We start from the raw sequence: 21,721 nt of genomic DNA on the forward strand, positions 1-21,721 counted from the left end.
TTATCCATTTAAAATCCCCCAAATAAACATGTGACCATATAATGAGCGGACGTCTGCTGATAGCAGCGGTACCTCACAACAGCTTCACTAATGTACAGACGAAGTACATATTTGCTTCTTAGATTACATCACAGTGTGTCCTGCACATGCAGGCAGGAAGCTGAGAGCTCCACATGGAAGCAGCAGCACACAGCAGATAAGCCATCTTGCAGACTCCACCCCTCTCATCCCATCACTCCCAGTATAAGCTCTCCCAGTGCCGTAAGCAAGATGCCCTCTATCTCAGCAATCCTCTTAGACTTGACCCCACTCTACCCACCGACCCCCGCCATCAGATAATCCTATCAGGACACGCCTGGCTAGCTAACCAGCCGAGAGGACGGCGAGTCACTCGTCTCGTCCTGAGAATGAAAAAAACAACACACAGCCTCATAAGTGGGACACAAAGATGCAGACACAGCAGTGTTTGAAAATGCAAATCAATGCCAGTAAATGCCTCCACACTCCTGCAGCTCCTTCAACACTGGAGCTGCCACAGAGCCGTGAAAACAACGTCAGACGCTGCCTGTCAGCACAGGTGGAGCACAGGTGGAGCACAGGTGCTCCACCTGTGCTCCACCTGTGCTAGTTTGAAGTCCCAGACACTGGGACTGCTCCAGTCCCAGTGTCTGGGACTTCAAACTAACTCTGTGTGCAGTGAAGGACAGTGTTGTGGACCGACACTCATTCAGACAAGTTAATGTGTTCAATCATGAAAGCATGATGTGCTGGCTTTGCCCAACATCAGCTTCCATGCACTTAATCACTTCTCCCACAGTTTCATCCAGTCACATGTAGTTCACGAAAAGAAGTAATTAGGTTTGGGATGAACTAATGAACACAGTGGAAACACACACAGGCAGGAAGTGAAAAATGTTCAATTTACCAAAATAAGACAAAGAGAAGAAGAATGTCAGGCGGGGACGCTTACGAGATTTACAGCTCCTGTGCACGAGGCTGATCATGACACTGGAACAGAAACATAGTGCCAAACAGCCGCACATCCTTCTGCACAGGCCTTCATGAACATGTATGAGCCAATGGGAAATAAAGATGCTTTTAAACAAACAGTGCATCAAATATGTTGACCACTACAAACAAAGCAGGACCTGAATTTTTATCCATGCACAGGGTCACCAGTGAGAAAGCGTGGGAACCAGAGCAGGAAGTTCTCCATCATGGGAGTTTGTCAGAAAAACTCGAGCTAAGAGCTCCACGCAACAGCTTCGGTTTGTCCCGTGAGAACTCGTCTATCGAGCCTGAGCGCTTTCCTGCCTCTCAGTCAGGCCTCCGTGCTGCTAACGGTTACAGAGCAGAAGACACTTGCGCTGCGCTGAAGTGCTCATCACAGGTTTGCTCGCCAAACGCCCTCCAGGAGCTTCGTGTCTCTTAATTGTGGAGCGCTGTTGCCATGGTGACGTCCCTTCCCCCTCGCCGAGCTGAGCGCACGGAGCCGCTTCAGCCTGAGCTGTGAGGGGAAGACGACGCGCACACCTCCCTCAGAGGATGATGTAAACAGCCACAGCAGCCTCCTCTGTGGCTCTGAGTGAAGCAACAAAAAGAGCCATCTCTCCTCTGTGGCCGCCCCCTGTGATGCTGCACGTCTGTGCTTTTATGTGACGTGCAAAACCAATTAGTTTGACTAATGGACGAGAAACAATCTCCCGTTAGGTCCCAGTCACAGCACTTTATCATCCACACACACGCCACGGCGTGACCTCCTCGGGTTCAGAGGTACAGACGGTCGGCTCTGTCAGGCTAACACAGCACGCTGCCGTGCTTTCACATGGCCACACATACCGACGCTTCAAAGATGGAATGGTAATGGCATTTTGTATAATTAATTACACCTCTAGCAGCCAATCAGAATCCCTTCTTGCGATAGAGAACATGCAGCATGAGGCGAGGAGCATGCTTTTAAATCACATGACCGATGTTTATTTAATGTGCCAAAAACAGTCATCACACACTGTTAATGTTTGTCTGCAGAGCACCCCGCTGGACCTGATCGAGACTGGAAAGGGGCTGAAGTTCCAAGCAGAGCGCCCCCACTTGGTGAGCTTGGGGAGTGGACGGCTAAGCACAGCCATCACCCTGCTGCCCCTGCCTGAGGGTGAGAGCACTGCCTTAACACCAACCGTCACATTAGTTAGCAGTGGGAGTAAAGGGTACCTGAACAGCAGGTGTGCAGAGGTGCAGCCATACAGAGCCATCGTCGTCAGGCTGTGGTCACTAACTTTATGTTTGGTTCATAAAGAACTGGTTCTTCACTGATGTAGCGTTAATGCCACATTCCCATAGAAGCTGAGCTTTTATACATGATGAACTGCTCTCTTCAGTTGGGTGTCTTCCCTGCTGCCTGTAAAATGGCGGTGCTGAGGCCCCTTCTGAAGAAGAGCAGTTTGGATTGTAATGATTTTAAAAACTACAGACCTGTATCCAACTCACCATTTTTAAGTAAAGTCTTAGAAAAACTTGTTTTTACTCAGATTACTGACTTTCTGAATGACAGACAGATCCTGGAGATATTCCAGTCTGGATTTAGGGTGAACCACAGCACAGAGACGGCTCTCCTAAAGGTTTTAAATGATCTTAGATGTAACTGGGACGCCCAAAAGCTCTCAGTCCTGGTGCTACTGGATCTAAGCGCAGCCTTTGATACAGTAGACCACGCTATTCTTTTAAACAGACTGAAACACATGGTGGGCCTCTCTGGTGCTGTACACAACTGGTTCACTTCCTGTCTCTCAGACAGAACTTTTATGGTGAGTATGGATACATGCTCCTCTAAGATCCATAGAATGACATGAGGTGTGCCCCAAGGGTCGGTTCTAGGCCCTGTACTTTTTAATTTGTATATGCTGCCTCTCGGCGGTGTCATCAGGAGGCATGGAGTGAACTTCCACAGTTACGCTGATGACACGCAGCTGTACATCTCCGTGTCTCCTGATGACACCAGACCAATGGATGCCCTTTTTAACTGTATTTTAGATATAAGATCTTGGATGGCAGAAAACTTTTTACAGCTTAACCAGGACAAAACTGAAGTTTTAATCGTCGGTCCCGAGGCTCAGAGAGAGAAACTCTTGTCTAAATTAGAGGCATTTTCACTATGTCCTTCGCTACAAGTGAAAAACCTGGGTGTTATTTTTGACTCTGAGCTTGGTTTTATCCCCAGAGTCCGCCCTATTCTCTCTCGGGCCAACACGGAGATGCTGATGCATGCTTTTATTACCAGTCGCATTGATTACTGTAATGCCCTAATGGAGGCCATTCATGAGAGCGGTCGCCGTGGGAGCAGCAGGGTGGAGAGCCTAAAAAGTGGAGTTTTTTAAAACTGTGGTAAAAATGTGAAATGAGACTGAACAATCTGTCGGTGCTACTACTGATCACTCTCACTGTGGTACAGCATGAAATCGAAGCCTCATACTTGTTCCTTCCCTCAGGCCGGACCACTCTGGGTCATGGTCCCATGGACATCAGCATCCAGGGTCCTGGTGTGGCAGCTCAGCACTGCTACATAGAGAACAGGTCGGGGGTTATCACGCTGCACCCCTGTGGGAACCTCTGTGCTGTTGATGCCATCCAGATTAGACAGCCCACTCGCCTGTCACAAGGTAGGAGCCGGCTCAGCCACGTCCCACGATACATTCTGCTTTTGGTGCAGTTTTAGTAGGATTGATGTTTCCCAGTGTAGTAAAGGATCCATGGTTTCTCTTTAACTTGGCGCTTTCAGCGGCCTGCTGATGTGCACAATCCCAGTAACTGTGAGTCAGAGAGTCTGGCTGCAGGTCTGTTGGATCAAATGCTCAGTGTGAGTTTTTAAAGGAGGAGGACCCCGAGGTTCCCGGGTTAGGGAGTTAACTGAGTGTGTACGAAAGATAAACACAAGGGTTAACTGGACAGCTTAACTAGCTCGTCTGTCTACACATAGAGTAGTAACACAACTGAAGGGACCATCGCGACTATGAGATCCTTAGAGAAAGGTGTGTCGCACACCAGTACATTAATGTGGCCAATCTTTGGAAGAGGGGCGAGTCGGGATACTCTACATATTACTGTAGATACTTAATGCAGAAGCCACATGAGTCCCTACAGACTGGCTGGACCAAAGGGAGCTGAAAGTGTGTAAAAGTCTTGAGCCACATTTCTTCAATGTGAAACAGGTGCAGCACTTTATTGAAACACCTGTAAATATACTATGAGCTGGAAAGTCACTTCTTGGTAATAATAATAATGGATAGGATTTATATAGCGCTTTTCAATGCACCCAAAGCGCTTTACAATGCCACTATTCATTCACACACTGGTGGAGGCAGCTACGGTTGTAGCCACAGCTGCCCTGGGGCAGACTGACAGAAGCGAGGCTGCCATATCGCGCCATCGGCCCCTCTGGCTAACACCAGTAGGCGGTAGGGTAAAGTGTCTTGCCCAAGGACACAACAACCAGGACAGAGAGCCCAGGGATCGAACCGGCGACCTTCCGGTTACAGATGCGATTCCCAACCCCTTGAGCCATATGTGATATATGTGACCACCTTTATTCTTAGGCAGTTTTACTTCAGCTAGTCTCCAGGGACAGTTCATAGGAGGACATGCTGTCTGTCCAACAATCCCACCCTGCTCCAGTATTTTAGACCTTTTTCATTCTGACTCTTCAGTCTATCAGACCTGCTGATTTTCAGTCCAGCTCATGTGTAATTTGGCATCCCTTTATCCATCCATTCGCTTAGCCTCTTCAGGGTTGCGGGGTTGCTGGAGCCTATCCCAGCTGTCATAGGGCGAGAGGCGGGGTACACCCTGGACAGGTCGCCAGTCTGTCGCCATTCACTCCCACATTCACACCTATGGGGAATTTGGAGCTATCGCAGGGATCCCTCTTATCCCTGTTTGACAGCCATCCTCTGATCACGAGCGTTTCTGATGAGGCTTCAGTTCATGGGTCATCTGAAGGGTCAGCTGTATCTCTCACATCCTGGACTTTTCTTCCTGTTTCTTCTTCTTTCTTGTTTAAGATGATAACTTTCCAAAACTGTTCATCTGCTCCAGGCAGATTTTTTTTAGCCCTGTAGCTTCTTCTTTTTGGGGACACACTGTACGCATCCTGATATATCCCAAGTGTTTATCTAATTATTCTTTACCTTGTTGGTGTAAAACAAACTGCTAAAGTATGTAAAGATACAGCTTCTTGTCTTTAATGTGTAGACACAACTCAGGCTCATAGTCGGAGTGCAACTAGTGTCATAAAATTAAAGTAATGGCTAACTGGTGCTCTCTATTATTACGTGGAGTCAATTAATAGCCAGAACTGAAAACTGAAATAGAGTCCAGGAAAATAAAAAATGTCACCAAACTTATCTTTAATATTTCAATTTATTTTCTCAGAGTCGGGCAGAAATGCTGTAACACACACACACGCACACACACACACACACACACACGCACACACACACGCACACACACACACACACACACACGCACACACACACGCACACACACACACACACACACACACACGCACACACACACACACACACACGCACACACACACACGCACACACACACACACACACACACGCACACACACACGCACACACACACGCACACACACACACACGCACACACACACACACACACACACACACGCACACACACACGCACACACACACACACACACACACGCACACACACACGCACACACACACGCACACACACACGCACGCACACACACACACACACACACACACGCACACACACACGCACACACACACACACACACACACGCACACACACACACACACACACGCACACACACACACACACACACACACACAGAGTTTCCTGTCATGCTGCCGAATTCACTGCTTTTAAAGGAAGTAAAACTGTAACGATGTAACTACTGCAGTGTAGTCATGGAAATTCATGGAAGTGTACATCAGAGCCTCGGAGAGAGCGTGCTGTGTGTAATGAGAATGAGTTAAAGAGACAGTACTCATCATTACTCACAGGATGTGTACTTCCCTCTGTACTGCTGTGTAAGTACAAACACTGTAGTGTTTTTCTCAGAGCCGTAGTACATGCAGTACTTTCTTTAGAAGCTGTGCAGTAATTCTATGTCCTGCACAGCTCGGGGATAGGTGTATGTCTGCAGTGGGTCCCTTTGTCACTGTGGCATTTTGACCTGAACAGTGGCAGGGTAACCTGAGTGGGGACACTGGGCTATTTATGCTGCACCCTTTACCCCAGACAGTCAGTCCTGGGGGGGAAGGTTGAAAAATGAGTGTGTGGGTGAAGCAGAGTTCACTGTCAGGCTCCTGGACAGTAATGCACAGCGGGAATAGCTGCAGTCCTGAAAACAGCAGCAGTTTGTGTTGTTTACAAGGCGGTAATGCACACCTTAATACACGCTGATATCTGATTATACAACAGGAAGTAGATCAGACGTTATTGGTTCCTACCACTCCCTTGGGTTATGTGAGTAATACTTTACAAGGCACAGAAGTATTCCCCTCAGGACAGGTGAGCGGGGCAGCATAGCAAGCCATGACTAGATGCTGATGTGTGTCAGCTAATCTAATGGAGCTTACCTTGGCTAGACTAAAGAGTCTAAACCACGCTACAGCTCTGCCTTGTCAGCATTTCAGTTTAGAGGAAATCAAGCAGCAACAAGCTCGTGTTATCAAAAAATGGAAATGTGTTCAGCGAGAGGGTTAGTGGTGACTGTCTGTGGTTTCAAATCAAGAGAAGTCTGTCTGTTCAAAGAAGGTGAGCTAATACTTTACCTGGATAATAGCTGCTTGGTTTCATGGAGCCTGTGAGGAAGAATACTAAAAGAAAATAGGGCCCAGATAAAACCCTTCAAAGACATTAGCAGATGAGTCAGAGTCTCTAACGTCCACATGTGTCCAACATGGCTGCTAATAGACAAACTCTCAGACTCAGGACTGAAAGAATCAGAGGGGCAATGTAAAATGTTGTTTCTGCCTTTTAATTTCAGCTCAGTTTTCCCCTTGTTTAATTTGTCACTTTAGGCCTGAGGTGTCACTGGTCCTGTCCACATCAGGTCAAAGTGGGCTCACAGTGTAAAGCGTGTGTGACATCCCTGCTTTAGGCCCACGCCTTCACTAAAAGTCTACTTTCTTCTGTTTGGCCAGCTTCAGGAAGCCAACGAGGAGCAACCCCATAGATTGGGAGGTGCTGAGCAGGCTGTGCTTTTAACAGACAACTATAAAAATCTGTGACGGGTTAATTTATTTAAAGGACAGATGTTTGAATGTTCCTGCATCATCTGTGTTCAAGGGGCAAATAGACAGCTTGTTTCAGTGTGTGGGCTGAGTGGCTGGACCAAGGCCTGCGGGAAGATGAATAAAGATTATTTTGAATGGGAATACAAAAAACTAAACAGTAACTTCCTGTTAAAGGGAGTTTTTCCTTCCCACTGTCACCAAAGTGCTTGCTGATAGGGGGTCATGTGATTGTTGGGATTTTCTCTGTATTATCGTAGGCTCTAGCTTACAGTATATGATTGACTGATGCTGGCGCTGTATAAATAAAACTGAATTGAATAAGGGGGGAATAAGTCCACCTTAATTTACCTGGAGGATTTTCCTACGTGTTTCCACGCTCAGTGGGTCAGGCATCTGGCATAAACATGCTCAGTAATTAATAAAAGCCCACAGGACCGTAGTGTTTGCAGCAGAGGCTGATGTGCCTGAGGAGCTCCGTTTTATGGCTGGTAATACGCGGGGCTTGACCTTTGTTCTTCAGTGATTAAGCTGAGATATGAGAGAGAGGTCGACCTGCTTTCTTTTCCAGTTAGAATCCGCTCTGCTGGCGCCCCTACAGACCTACAGTCAGGTTGCATAATCAATAAATCCGCGGTATGGATCAGTCACATTGTTGCTCTCTATCGTTCCACTTTGGCCCCCCTGTCTCTGACTCCGGATCTCCACCTCCCTCCTCCTCCTCTCCGGTGTCCGCTCCCTGACAGCCCGGCTCTCTCCGCGGGGCGGGCATAGGCATGACTGTGAGCCAGCTGTTACTCACAGGAGCCCCGGCAGCAGAGGAGCACTCCGCGGACAGACGCGTGGGGAGGAGGCACACAATGGACAAAGATCCCGGTGACTGTGGACTGCTGCTTCAGTGAGCGTGGACACACGGACACAGGGACAGCTCCTGCAGAGTATACTGGAGTCTGCACCGCACCCCAATACACGCGCGGGATTGTTCCGCAATAAAACCCAGACAAACGGACAAAAACACGTGGCTTTTATTTAAAGGACCTCGAGCGATGAAAACGGCGGAGGGACGGCAGAGTTTCAGCCGCACGAGTTAAAGTAAGTTGTCGTGATTTCACCGCGTGTTCGTTTGAAGCGTTTCCCGTGCTTTGAGTCGGTGCCCGGGGCTTTGTGGAGCCGCAGGAAGGTGACGGAGTTCGGGGAGATGGAGCAGGGTAACTCCATGCTGAGCTCGCAGGTTAGCCACCACCAAGCAGCCGCGCTGTGGGTGTGTACGCTGCCATTACCCGTTTCTGTCACCAAACTCTATTTAAAAACTGCGCAAATGAGTCATTTTGTGTGCAAAGTGCCAACCTGCATGGCGCAAACACATTGTCTCTGGCTTCCTATTCATTTCTATGAGGTTATTCAAAATACGGCATATATGAAACAATTATTTCTTTACAAAAATCAACTTCAATTGAGCTCTTGCTAGTTTATCATCGTTAACTCGTTTGCTCTGGTGGGTAGCTGCTAGTTGTGCTGGCAAATTGCAAAATCCTAAAGAAGTGAAACAAACAGTACTGGCAGGTAAACTGGTTAAGCCCAGGTGTTCCAAACACCTTTGGGACACAGCAGAGGATTGTGAGTCCGCACACAGAGCACCTGCTGTCTCCAGCCTCTCAGTGCTGAGTCCTCACTTCCTCTCCTCCGTGTGAGTTCTGTTTATAGGCGACAAACGCATACACGTCCGGGCTGGCGTGACCAGACCTGTCTGTCTACGGTTACACTGCTATTCCTGGGTGCCAATGTGACCTAACCAGGGCTGTTTACTGGAACACAGTGAGAGTTTCCCTCTCATGCATTCTGCTTATTTTGGGGGCCTCGAGTTCAAACTGAGGACCTTGTTGCAGAGCCATTATTCCCACAGTGTATCCCTGCTGCTCCTCAGCATCTGCCGTCTCTGACCTAATACGTCGACCCCATTGTAAAGAGAGGATGTGGGAGAGCCCTCTGCAAACACTCATCAGGCTGCTGTGTGCTCCCCTAAGCACAGGTCAGTCCTGTGCTGGCAGCAGCTGGCAGCCATACCAGTGTGCTCCTGCATGCTGCTGTTCACACAGTCTCCTCTTTGCTTCTCTCAGTTTCAGTTTGTTCTTAATGTTTATGTAGCTTGGCTCAGTTTCCTTTGGTTTGTATATGAAGCCTTTGAAGGAATAAGTTTCTTTATATTTTTCCAAAAACTAACATCCTTACTTGAACAAATTAAGTGAGCCACACAGCAAACTGTTGCAAAAGGCTCAGTTTCAAGGCTGGATTTGTATGTACAGTTTGAAATAGCAGTGAGAATATGATAAGGTCCTCTGATGGTTGGAGACATAGTTGGTGAGGCGGACCAGGTGGCAACAACCTGTGGGGCTCAAAAATGAAGAGTCGGTCCAGAAACGTCACATGATGATTCCGTTTACTACAGCGGGATCTAAAATACTTTATTCATCCCACATGTGGGAAATTCTTCTATTATAGCAGCTGAAATGATGACGAAATAACTGTATAATCATTGTTGTACAACACGGAAAGTTATGTCAGATAATTCCACTGAAGATGTTCCCACAAAGACAGAAGTCAGGTCCAGTTCAGCGACTGAATAAGTGGAGGTGAGGCATCGATCCTGGACGTGGGTCTCAAACAGATGGTCTCCAGTGGACAGCTTTGGACTGGTAACTGTAACTGTTGGCCATTCCTGTTACAACAAAACAATTTAAACCATTTAATGACAGAAAAGTTCCAGTTTTATCTGCCTGTCTACTTTAGAATAAAAAAGGTCCACAGTGAAAATATAGGACATTTCCTGTGAATGAACAAAAACCTTGTATTTTCTAAGTAGAAGTGACTCTGAGCTGACAGAACCACACGATCCAAGTCCCAAGAGCTATGTTCAGATTTCATTCAGTAGTATTTATACAGTACAATACAGTAGTATTTCTCTATTGTATATAAAAACTGAGAAAACATTTTGCACCTTGAAGTATATGAGGGATTGACTGTGTGGTTCAGCCTCTGTGCACTAACAGAAAGCTGCGTTTCATGGAGCGTTATTATATTTGGCTGTTTGCTCAAAGAAGCAACCAAACCTACGGCCCTGTGAGTACAGCTCCAAGATCAACTCTGGAAACTTGTTATAAAGGGAGAAAACATCCTTAAAGGCTACAGCTGTTTTCTCCTAACAGGGTACATCAGCCATAGCAGATAGATTTATATATAACCCGTGCTACGGCTGCACGAGTGGAGCTCAAACTGCGTATTCAAGTTTCCAGGTGGAAACTTTAAACTAATGCAACAAAGAATACTTTATTAGTGCAGAGCATGCTACTTAAAATAGGAGGCTTTTATAATTTAAAGGTTAGCACTCATGGATGCAGTCCATACAGAGTCTGTCTGTGTAAATCAGGTGATGATGACCCACTGGTGTTGCATTTATTTAAGAAAACAAAAATCCCACTCAGAGTTTAGGCTGCTTTGAGCACCAGTCCACCTCCAGCCACGTGTTGGATTGGGCCTCGTGCCTCTGGGAGCGTGTTTAACAGCGGGGGATTGGCCCAAATTGTCCTGGCATAAAGGAGGGGTGGCGTGGAGGTGGGGGGAGCGAAGCAGAGAACATCTGTTGGAACAAGCTGTAGCCGGCCTGTGACATTGTGATGAGCTCCCACTGCAGCAGCTGACCGTGTGCATGATGTGGTCAGCGGATGCTGGGGGGGGTCAGATTGTAGCTGACCCGACACTTAGTGACGTGTATGGATGTGGCTCTGCAGGGCTCTCAGGGAACACCCACATCACCCCACCACAGCGCTCTCACACTGTGGTGCTATTTCAGAGTAGACAGGGGGGCGGAGCCTTCAGCTTTCAGTTGAATTCATAAAAGCTACACGGGGTCCCATTCCCATTTTGCTCTGTTTGTATTCCACATGTTGTCCCAGCAGTGTGGATGCAGTAGGACATCATGTTTTGACTGTTGCGTGTGAATTAGCTGCACAACATAACGGCAGGATCACGGCTCCCTGAGAGCAGCCGCCGTCTCCTGATAGCTCATATCAAGGCGTCTGTCTGATGTCATCGTGCCTCCAACATGCGATCACTTCTTCCAACCTCTCATTTGTTCAGACATTCCCACATGTTTGCTGCCCTCCGCAGCCCCGCTCTCTCTCCATCTCATTCTCTGGTATGCACGTCTGTGTTTGATTGCCCCGGCTCAGCGAAAGGCGGTCATTGATTAACTGGAGCAGGTTTGACTCCTCGGCCTTTGCCGAGGCCGTAAACCATCAGGGTTCCATAGCAACCGCCAGCCTGCCTTTGTCTGCAGCTCCTCTACACATTTCAGTGACGTCTCACTGTGGCGTGGGTACGTGCTCGTGTTTAACGGATTGAAAAGTAGGCGTGTAACATTTCACATCCAAAATGGTTTGTGTTCACGCTTTTTCATCAGAGGGGATGAATGCCAAATATTTCCACACCAGTTTTTTCAGTTTATCGGTCACCTGAGCAAACGGTTCACATTTCACTAGATTAGCTGTTGGTGGGAATTTTAGATCCGTGGTGGTGTCTGTTTTACCCTGAACAGTTCACAGTGACTGACACGTGTTTTTATCCAGAGGGAGTTGGAGACGGAGTTGGAGTTGGACACCTGCAGCTACAGTGCTGCTGGTGTCTTTGGGAGGATCTCTAAAATTAATATGTTGTGTGGCTAATTGACCACATGCAACCAACACGTAACATTCCAGAGTATTTGTAGGTTGCTGTATGTTTGTGTGACACACTCATTTAGTTTGCTGACCATGCCTGTGAGATACAGCTGTTAATCAGCTGGGCAAAAGGCTGTTGAACCTTTATAAAAAGACACCCTAGTACAAGAGTATTCTCCCTGTTTCTTTCCTTTGTGCTCGTTTGGCTGTGGACGAGGGAGTTGCTGTGAACGTGTTTGCATGAGATGAAATATGTTGTTGCAGCTTCTGACAGGCAGGATGGTCCTGAGGGAGCATGTGCCAGGCCAGTGTTAGCAGCGTGTAAATGTATAACAGTGTTTCTTTGTCGTGTGTGTACTCTAACCAAATTTGCAGGCACTTATTCCAGTAGAATGTAAAGCATCCTGTGTCTGACCACCTCTGGGTCCTCTGATGTAATCTTCTGGGAAGACTACTTAAGGCTAAGCTGAGACACTGGAAAGATTTAATGTGGTCACACCAGTGCAAAGAAAAGAGGGAAAAAGAAGCAAACTCAGATATATAAGAGAAGGAATGGAACTGTTCTGATAGGTTGGATGTAGCGGGGCCACTAACCACATCTCCATTTAATGCCACAATACCCTTGAGGCATGATGTGGCATTAACACTGACTGGCCTGAGTGGTCTCAAAGGAGTAGTCACAGGGCTTTACAAAGATTACTCTTGGCGGCTCTGGTATTTAGTCAATGGTTTTATTGAATCTTTCTTGATTTTGTTACAAAATTTATAAATTTACATTTATAATAATCCTAATGTATAAAAACAGTTTCTCTGACAGCTTATAGATACTTTAAGGATATTTATTATAAATTCGAAGGATTGTGTTATTTTTACTCCTTCCCAAATACCTTTCTTATTTTTCCCCTTCCTTGCTTCTTGATTGGTTACTGAAAGCATAGCATAGCAGCATAGATCCTCATAGAGACAAATGCACGATGAGAATTAAATCAATATTTTGCTAGTGACAGTGTTGGCAAGAAGGTAAGCTAAGTTAGCTTTCTGCTGTGCTGGGAAGTCAACTTTAGCATTAAAGCTAATGTTACCTAACCTTGGCATTAAAGCTAAAGTTGGCTAACCTTAGCATTAAAGCTAAAGTTGGCTAACCTTAGCATTAAAGCTAAAGTTGGCTAACCTTGGCATTAAAGCTAAAGTTGGTTAACCTTGGCATTAAAGCTAAAGTTGGTTAACCTTGGCATTAAAGCTAAAGTTGGCTAAGGTTAGCCAACTTTAGCTTTAATGCTAAGGTTAACCAACTTTAGCTTTAATGCTAACCTTGGCATTAGAGCTAAGGTTAGCTAACATTAGCATTAAAAAAATTCAGTTTTATGAAGGAAATTAAAAGCGACGCTCTAATTTGTGAAGGATAAGTTGCTTCGTTTTTTAAATCGAAACTGTTATTTATGGGTAATGTTAGCTAATGCTGGGCATCTGCTAAATCTAACAAATTATAAATGATCTAAAAATACTGTCCTTCATTTCATAGATGGTATTTCATTTGCGAATCATGTTGCTCTGTTTGATAAAGATTGCTGGTCATGTGCTTTTTGAGCTGACTGAGATTATAAATGTATGTGATGTCATCTTGGGCCAATGTTTACCGTTTCTCGTGTGCTCTGTAACCCACTGAAGTGTTGTACAGGTTTGTTAGAGAGTGGGGTTGTAGTCCCGTTGTGGACGGAGCTGATGGTGTTTGCAGTAAGTGTCCTCGCTGCTGAAGTGTAGCCATAATTAAAGCTGATTCAGCACTTTCAAAGCTCCTTCACTGTTGGCTGTTTCTTTGTGACTGTTCTGCAGGGTGCAGAGCACTCACTGTGATGAAGCCAGTGATTATGCAGATTGTCTCTGCAGTGCTGAGGGAGAAATCGTTCTCTGTCCAGGTAATCAATCTCAGTCACTCATGTATGCACACACTTCCAATCGCCCGTCCTTTAACTGGAGGCAGTTGTAATTATGAAAAGTGCCAATGTGTTAGATTTCCCCGGACTGTGTTGGAAGGCTACCTCCCCATTAAAGCGATCTCAGTTTCTACCACAGCTTGTTTTGCTGAGCGTAGCCTTTGGTTGGTTTTTGGAAGAATCCCTGCCTTTCCCAGGTCACAGGGTTCCTCTGAACGAGGGAAAGAAGGAAATACTGCCGCGTTTTAAAAAAAGCTACGTACTGTGTGTTAGTGCTGCACATGAAGCCAGCCCTCAGCCAAGCCGCTGCTAATGAAGTGTTGGTGACTGACTGATGGAAAGTGAAAGAGAGCTGGGAAGGACGTGGCTCGGTGCTGTGCTGCTATTTACATCAAACACATCTGCATATTTCCTAAAACTGTGAAACCTTTGAAATGGTGCAGCGCAGCCAACATTTCCTGAAGAGGATCAACATCATCAAGGCTTTGCTGAACAGTTTGCTATTTAACCCCAATAATTTGTTTTGCATATGAAACCGGAGGAGTTGTACTTACATCTGATGCCATCAGCTTGTCCTCGGTCACGGTTTCCTTCCACATAAAGCTTTGCAAAAAAACACTTGCAGCAACAAAAACATAATAATCCAGAAACACGCTTTGCCGATCCGATCAGCTGTTCGTAACACTTCCTACATTGGAATAGACGTCAGCGCGAACTATCGCATGTCCACCATTACCTGCCCGAAACCGGAAGTGATGTCATTTTTGCGGAAAATGTAGTTTTTAACCTTTGGGGCCTTAACCTTTGGGGTGTTTTTAAAAGTCATGTTTGACTTCATGCTTCTCTGAATAGTTGCTGGGATGCTTAGAACTCAAATTGCGCTGCTGAAAATAGTTTATTTTGATGCACATGCTGTTTTTTTTGCAAATTTGCATTATAAGATTTATTTTTGTTTTTCCTGCAGAATATAAAAATTGGTGTATCTCAAAAATAAAACTATGAAGACACTCAAAATAAATTTCCTGGTGTTGGAAACTATTTTATGCAACTTTTTTGTATTTAAAGTTTTGAGGGATAAACCTCTGAAATGTCTCTAAGTAGAAATATATGTAAAAAAACAATTTTCAATTTGTAGTTTATTGCACTTTTTTGCAATTTATGTAGTTACTATGGACTTAATGCATACATATTATTAAACTTTGGGCTATAACAGTTGTATTGATGTTTAGCAACTTGAAATGCTCCCCAAAATGGAACTACAGCATGTAAAAATATGAAGTAAGCTCTGGCGGACTTGGCTCTATGGTGGGTCCTAAAGGGTTAAAGACGCCGTGAAAGAAGGTAGCTGACCATGTGTTGACCGTCCGATTGGGATCTGGGATGCGGGGCCTCCCTGCTGCTGCGGAGCCTGGGGCGGTCTGCTTGCCTCCACCCCGGGGGAAAGGGTAACATCTCCTGGGTCTAGGTGCCGTTTCCCCCTCCAGGGGTGAGGGTACCTGGACCTGGGCTATAGAGTTTGTTTGGGGAGTGTGATTGTGTGTCCATTTATGTCTATCCCTACGTTGGGTGAGTGCTGAGTGTTTGTATATGTGTGCATGAGGGTGGGAATGCATGTTTGTGTCTGTGTGTGCCTGTTTGTCTGTGTCTATATGTCAGGTCGGGTCTTACACTCCACCTCTCTGGGAACTCCCAGGCCCTCCAAGGCCTATCTCCCCTCACCACACTCCCTGCCGGTGACTGATGCCCTCAGGGGTCAGTGCGTTGGTGGTTCTTGGTGTCCGGGGCTGGGCGCTCAGGTATGTACCAGCTCACTCCCGGTGACTACTTGGCGGGGCCTGGCGCCTGTTGCTCGGTCAGGCCTCTTCCGGGGCAAAGGGGGCCCTCGGGCCTCCGGCCTCTGGGCCTGTGGCTCGGTTCACTCTGGCACAGCTGGCTGCCGGCAGAGCCGGCGGGCACGCCACTGCAACCCCCTCTGGCTTCTGTTCCATGGCTACTGGGTGACCCCTCGTCTGGGGCTCTCCTCAGCTCTTCCCAGGAGGGTGGCACAGATGCCCCTCCGGTGGTCCTCCTTGGGCTCTCGCTCTCTGGGGCCTCTGGATGTCTGGGGCCTGGATCTCCTCCATGCCTGCTTCATGCCCTGGGGGACGGGGCTATGGGTCTCTACACTCTCTAGCAGACCATTACATGGAGAAACTTTTCGAATACAAGTGCGCTGATCCACACAGGTGTGCACACGGGTGTGCACAGACATAAACTACACCTCTATTGGCTGCTATTTCCAAGCACATTGTGCGCTGTCGGTCCTGCTTGCTACACAACAATATTCAATATTTAGAATAGAATAGAATTAGAATAGAATAGAATTCAACTTTATTGTCATTGCACATGCACAGGTACAGGGCAACGAAATTCAGTTTGCATCCATCCAGAAGTGCTTTAGTGATATAGATATATTACAATATATATTAGCAATAGTATAGATATGTAAGTATATTACAGAAATGGGTCTATTATGGTATGTTATAATGTACACGGTATGAAGTATGTTGTGAATATGCTATAACTATAAGTATGTACAGGCTGTAGTGAGTACAAGCTATGTACAGGATATGAACAGGATATAAATATGAAAAACTATACAGAATATGAAATAAATAACTTTACAGAATCTGAGATTTACAGCTATACAGAAATGGGAACTATGCAAGTTGTAAACAGTTGTAGAATTAAAGATTATCGAATGTACAGAATGATTATTTACACAGAGCTATACAGTAGTGCAGTTAAGATAAGTGAGGGTGTAGATAGTTTCTACAGAGGCTATATAAAGTGCTGGTGGTTGTGAGTGGTGGTTCAGTCCATGTTATTATTGTGTGTTTGAGGGTACAGTTGTCCATTGTGGGTGTGTGTATGTTCAGTCCATATGTTAACGTGGGTCAGATGTCAGGAGGCAGAGTTCAGGAGTCTGACAGCTGTGGGGAAGAAGCTGTTCCGGTACCTGGTGGTCTTAGTCCGGAGGCTCCTGTGGCGCCTCCCAGAGGGCAGGAGGGTGAAGAGTCCATGTGATGGGTGACTGGGGTCTTTGATGATTTTCCCAGCCCTTTTCAGACACCGCTTCCTGTAGATGTCTTTTATGGCAGGAAGTGGTGCTCCGGCGATGCGCTGGGCAGTTTTCACGACCCTCTGCAACGCCTTCCGGTCCGAGGCAGAGCAGTTCCCGTACCAGACTGTTATACAGTTGGTCAGGATGCTCTCGATGGTGCAGCGATAGAAGTTCACCAGGATGTCTGAGGACAGGTGGTTCTTCCTCAGAGTCCTCAAGAAGAAGAGGCGCTGGTGAGCCTTCTTGACCAGCTTGGAGCAGTTGGTCGTCCAGGTGAGATCCTCGGAGATGTGGACTCCCAGGAACTTGAAGCTGCTCACACGCTCCACAGCCGTCCCCTTAATGTGGATGGGTGGATGTGGGTCAGCATTCCTCCTGTAGTCTACGATGAGCTCCTTGGTCTTCTCGGTGTTAAGCAGCAGGTTGTTTGTGTCGCACCACTCAGCCAGACGATCCACCTCCTCCCTGTAGGCGGCCTCATCGTTGTCACTGATGAGGCCAATCACCGTGGTGTCATCTGCAAACTTAATGATGGTGTTGGAACCATCAGCAGGTCTGCAGTCGTGGGTGAAGAGGGAGTAGAGGAAAGGGCTCATCACACAGCCTTGTGGTACACCGGTGTTCATTGTGATGGTAGATGAGCAGTGGTTATCCAGCCGGACATGTTGGGGGCGGTTGGTCAGGAAGTCCAGTAACCATTTGCAGATGAGGGAACTGATGCCCAGGTCTGTCAGTTTCTTGATGAGTTGTGAGGGGTGGATTGTATTGAATGCTGAACTGAAGTCTATAAACAGCATTCTGGCGTAGGTGTTGTTGTTGTTGTCCAGGTGTGAGAGGACAGAGTGCAGTGCGATGGAGACTGCATCCTCTGTGCTCCTGTTCTGGCGGTATGCGAATTGGTGGGGGTCCAGGGTGGGGGGGAGACAGGATTTGAAGTGTGCTAGGACCAGCTGCTCTAAGCACTTAGTGATGATGGGGGTGAGTGCTACTGGGCGGTAGTCATTGAGGCAAGATGGGTTGGAGTTTTTGGGTATCGGGACGATGGAGGTGGATTTGAAGCAGGCCGGTACCACAGCGTGGGCCAAGGACAGATTGAATATGTCTGTGAGCACTCCTGCAAGCTCCCCAGAACACGCTCTGAGAACACGCCCGGGGATGCCATCGGGACCTGCAGCCTTGTGGACATTGATCCTGCTCAGCACCGCTCCTACATCGGTGGGGGAGAGAGTCAGAGGTTGGTGGTCTGGCGTCATGTCTGCTTTGGTTGTGGTTGTGGGGTTCCCTCGCTCAAAACGAGCATAAAAGTTGTTGAGCTCGTTGAGGAAGGAGACATCAGAGGATGCGGGGGAGGGTTTGGTGGTCCTGTAGTCTGTGATGGTCTGGAGTCCTTGCCACATGCGTCGGGGGTTGGAGTTGGAGAAGTGTTCTTCTACCTTCTTTTTGTAATGGTGTTTGGCTTTTTTGATGCCCTTCTTTAGATTAGCCCTGGCTGTGCTGTAGGCGTGTGCATCTCCTGACCTAAAGGCGGTGTTGCGGGCCTTCAGGAGGAGACGAACATCCCGGGTCATCCAAGGCTTCTGGTTGGGGTACATGGTGATCCGTTTCTGGGTGGTGACACTGTCTGTGGTTTCGGAGATGTAATCCAGTACAGATGAGGCGTACTGGTCCAGGTCTGTGTGGGTGAACATATTCCAGTCTGTGTTTTTAAATCTGTCCTGGAGCACTGCGTCTGTCCCCTCTGGCCACACTTTAATTGTCCTCACAGCAGGTTTCACACATTGGATGAGTGGTGAATACCTAGGTGTGAGGAACAGGGAGAGATGGTCCGATTGTCCAATGTGGGGGAGGGGTGTGGCTTTGTAGGCTCCAGCCAGGTTGGAATACACATGGTCTAAAGTCTTGTCTCCTCTGGTGTGGCAGGAGACATGTTGGTGGAATCTGGGGAGGACTGTCTTTAAGTTGGTGTGGTTGAAGTCGCCAGCAACAATAAAAGCAGCCTCGGGGTGTTTATTCTGGTGTTTGTTAATGGCTGCAGAAAGTTCTTTCATGGCCAACCTAGCATTAGCGTCGGGGGGTATATACACGGCAGTGAGTATGATCGAAGTGAGTTCTCTGGGGAGATAATAAGGTCTGCATTTGACCATTAAAAACTCCGCATTAGGTGAGCAGTGACTCTCAGTAGTAGTGGAGTTCATGCACCAAGCATTGTTAATATAAATGCACAAACCTCCACCTCTGGTCTTGCCGGAGTCATCTGCTAGCCTGTCGGCTCGGTGTGTGTGGCGTCCTGCTAACTCGATAGCATTGTCCGGGCAGCTGTTGTTCAACCATGTTTCGGTGAAAAACATGACATTTGAGTCCATAATCCGTCTGTTGTTAGTGATGGAGAGCCGTATCTCATCCATTTTGTTTGCCAGAGAACGGACATTGGCGAGGAAAATACTGGGTAAAGGCAGCCGGTGTGGTGTTTTAGTATTTACTGCTGTTTACACTTAGCCAGATTAACCTGATGGTGTTGTGTTTAGTATGTTGCTCTGTTTATTTGCTTGTTTTCTCTTCTTTCTCTTTTTAAGTGCCCTTTCTCACTGTCCCTCTTCCCTCCTGTTTTTCTTTTCCTTCATCTTTCTTTCCTATCACCTTTCCTATCCCTCAGTCATGTCTGTCCCGTCTGTAACAACTGAAAATAAAATAAAATAAATAATAACAACAAAGGTCGATCAAATGGACCAATACGGCAAGGCCATGATGATCCATTTGGCAAAGTAAATCCATTGGGTCTCCTTGTTGGTTTTCAGACAACAATTCTGACGGCTAAAGAACCAAATGGGACAGGCAAAGAAAAAGAAAAACACATATACAAACAAACAGGACACAGAACAGAAACATACATTTTTTACATATTTACATCATGGACAATAGTTACCAAAAACAGAGTACTGTACAGCAATTAAAATTAAATAAAATGAAATACAGATAAGAGGCAAACCCAGGTTGATAAAATAGTGCAGTTACAGCGCTGATGTAAACCTTTTGATTGTACAGTTAGTCAAAGGTGTTAAGTCTAATTGTTGAATGTTGTCATTGGGCTTCTTAAATTTGTAAGTCTGAGTTCAATCTATAGGATCAAGACATTCCTTTGTCCCTGACCACCTCTCCAGCCTCTCTGTGCTGGGGGAGGTTTTATTGCAGATACATCCTATCTGGAAGATCTGTTCCTTGTGATGTTGCTTCCTGCTTTTATGCAGGAAGTCATGCATACAGACAGACACACACAGACACACACACACACACACACACACACACACACACACACACACACACACACACACACACACACACACACACATGGTGCCTTGTCTTAGAACCATTGGGGGGTTTTACGGTGGGAGGTGCTTGTGCTGTGATGTGTATTGTAACAGTTTGTCAATAAATAGCTGCGAGGGAAGCTGCTCTTTGAAGGATTTTGGGCTGGACACAGGTTAGCAGCGTGAGCTCCAAGAGCTGGTTCTTGACCAAAGACTTCCCTCGCTAGCGGGTTGAAGATGTTCTGTTATGTCTTGTTTTCTTCATGATAAGTCTCTAAACTAGCGGGGCTTGTGGAAACACAGACCCAACAAAAGGGACACACACATTCACACACTCAGTGGACCACCACTGTGTGTGTGAATGTGTGGATAACTGGATATGTAAAGCGCTTTGGGGTCCTTAGGGACTAGTAAGGTGCTATATAAATACAGGCCATTTACCATCTTGGCTCAGAGGAAAGCTGATCACCAAAGAGTTTGACCTTCATCACCCCTCAGTTCATCTTCCCTGTCACCCCAGCTAAGCAGGACTGTGGAGTCGTCCTGGGCCACCTGGGGACATACAAGTTTTGTTCTTGGAAATATTTCTGTGTCATTAGCATAATTCATGGCTAACGCTTGAAGATGAAGCTGCGGTCAGAAGGAGACCCATCCTGAAGTCTTTCCCTCAGAGCCCTTCTCGTCTAAGTAACAGACTGTGTGGTTTTAGGAGTGCTTCATTCCTCTGCGTGGTCAGGGTTCGGCCTCTCTGCTGCCTCATTAATCGTCCCACCCTGTGCTGTGTTCAGTATGAGGAAGGAAGGTCTGTTAGCGGTGGAGATGAGATGGAAAGCCTCGGCGTTCGGGTGGAGGCTGGCGTTTGAGAGCAGACAGTAGAGATAAGCTCGTGTCCTGCTCGTTCTTTTTGCCGAGTGATCCAAAGTTTGACGTCTCCCAGAGGAACATTTGTCGTTCCTTTTTATTGGCTTTGCAATGAGCCTAAATTACCATTGGTTCCTGTAGCTGCCCAATGAAGCGCAGCACTTTGTCAGTGTCACCGTGTGGCTGCTCCTTATGGAGCGTGATGTATCGCCCTGACTCGCCCCAGCTCGTCTGCACTGAGTGGGATCCACGGCCCGTTTAGAGCATCTGTGTAAACCTCACCCGGGTGAATGCTTCTCGTGTCCCTGGATCATAAATCTGTACCTGTTTGGTGGAGGACCATCTGATGCTCCACACAGCGGGAGCATCCCTCCGATGAGAAGCTGCACTGAAGTGCTGATTGGCACAGAGAGAGTTCTCGTCATGGACTTCACCGGCAGCGTTTCAGCAGATGGAGCGGTTTGGTAAATGTCACATCACTTCTGCTTTGGGATTCAGGAATAAATGAGGACAAACTTCCCTT

General features: G+C 46.9%; 1 protein-coding gene across 7 annotated transcripts in view; it reads left to right on the forward strand.

Moving 5' to 3' along the window:
- phldb1b (pleckstrin homology-like domain, family B, member 1b) overlaps positions 1-21,721 on the forward strand; it is a 99,605-nt gene that overhangs the window by 17,785 nt on the left and 60,099 nt on the right. For all 7 annotated transcript variants that reach the window (XM_085478938.1, XM_085478939.1, XM_085478942.1 and 4 more), the window contains 2 exons: positions 2,029-2,152; positions 3,486-3,656. In XM_085478938.1, the coding sequence (XP_085335064.1) occupies positions 2,029-2,152; positions 3,486-3,656 (295 nt within the window). The remainder of the gene's footprint in view (positions 1-2,028; positions 2,153-3,485; positions 3,657-21,721) is intronic.

This window comes from Copadichromis virginalis, linkage group LG14 (genome assembly GCF_057382275.1).
Source record: "Copadichromis virginalis isolate Kocher_CV1m ecotype Utaka linkage group LG14, C_Virginalis_male_GT1.1, whole genome shotgun sequence".
Classification (NCBI taxonomy): domain Eukaryota; kingdom Metazoa; phylum Chordata; class Actinopteri; order Cichliformes; family Cichlidae; genus Copadichromis; species Copadichromis virginalis.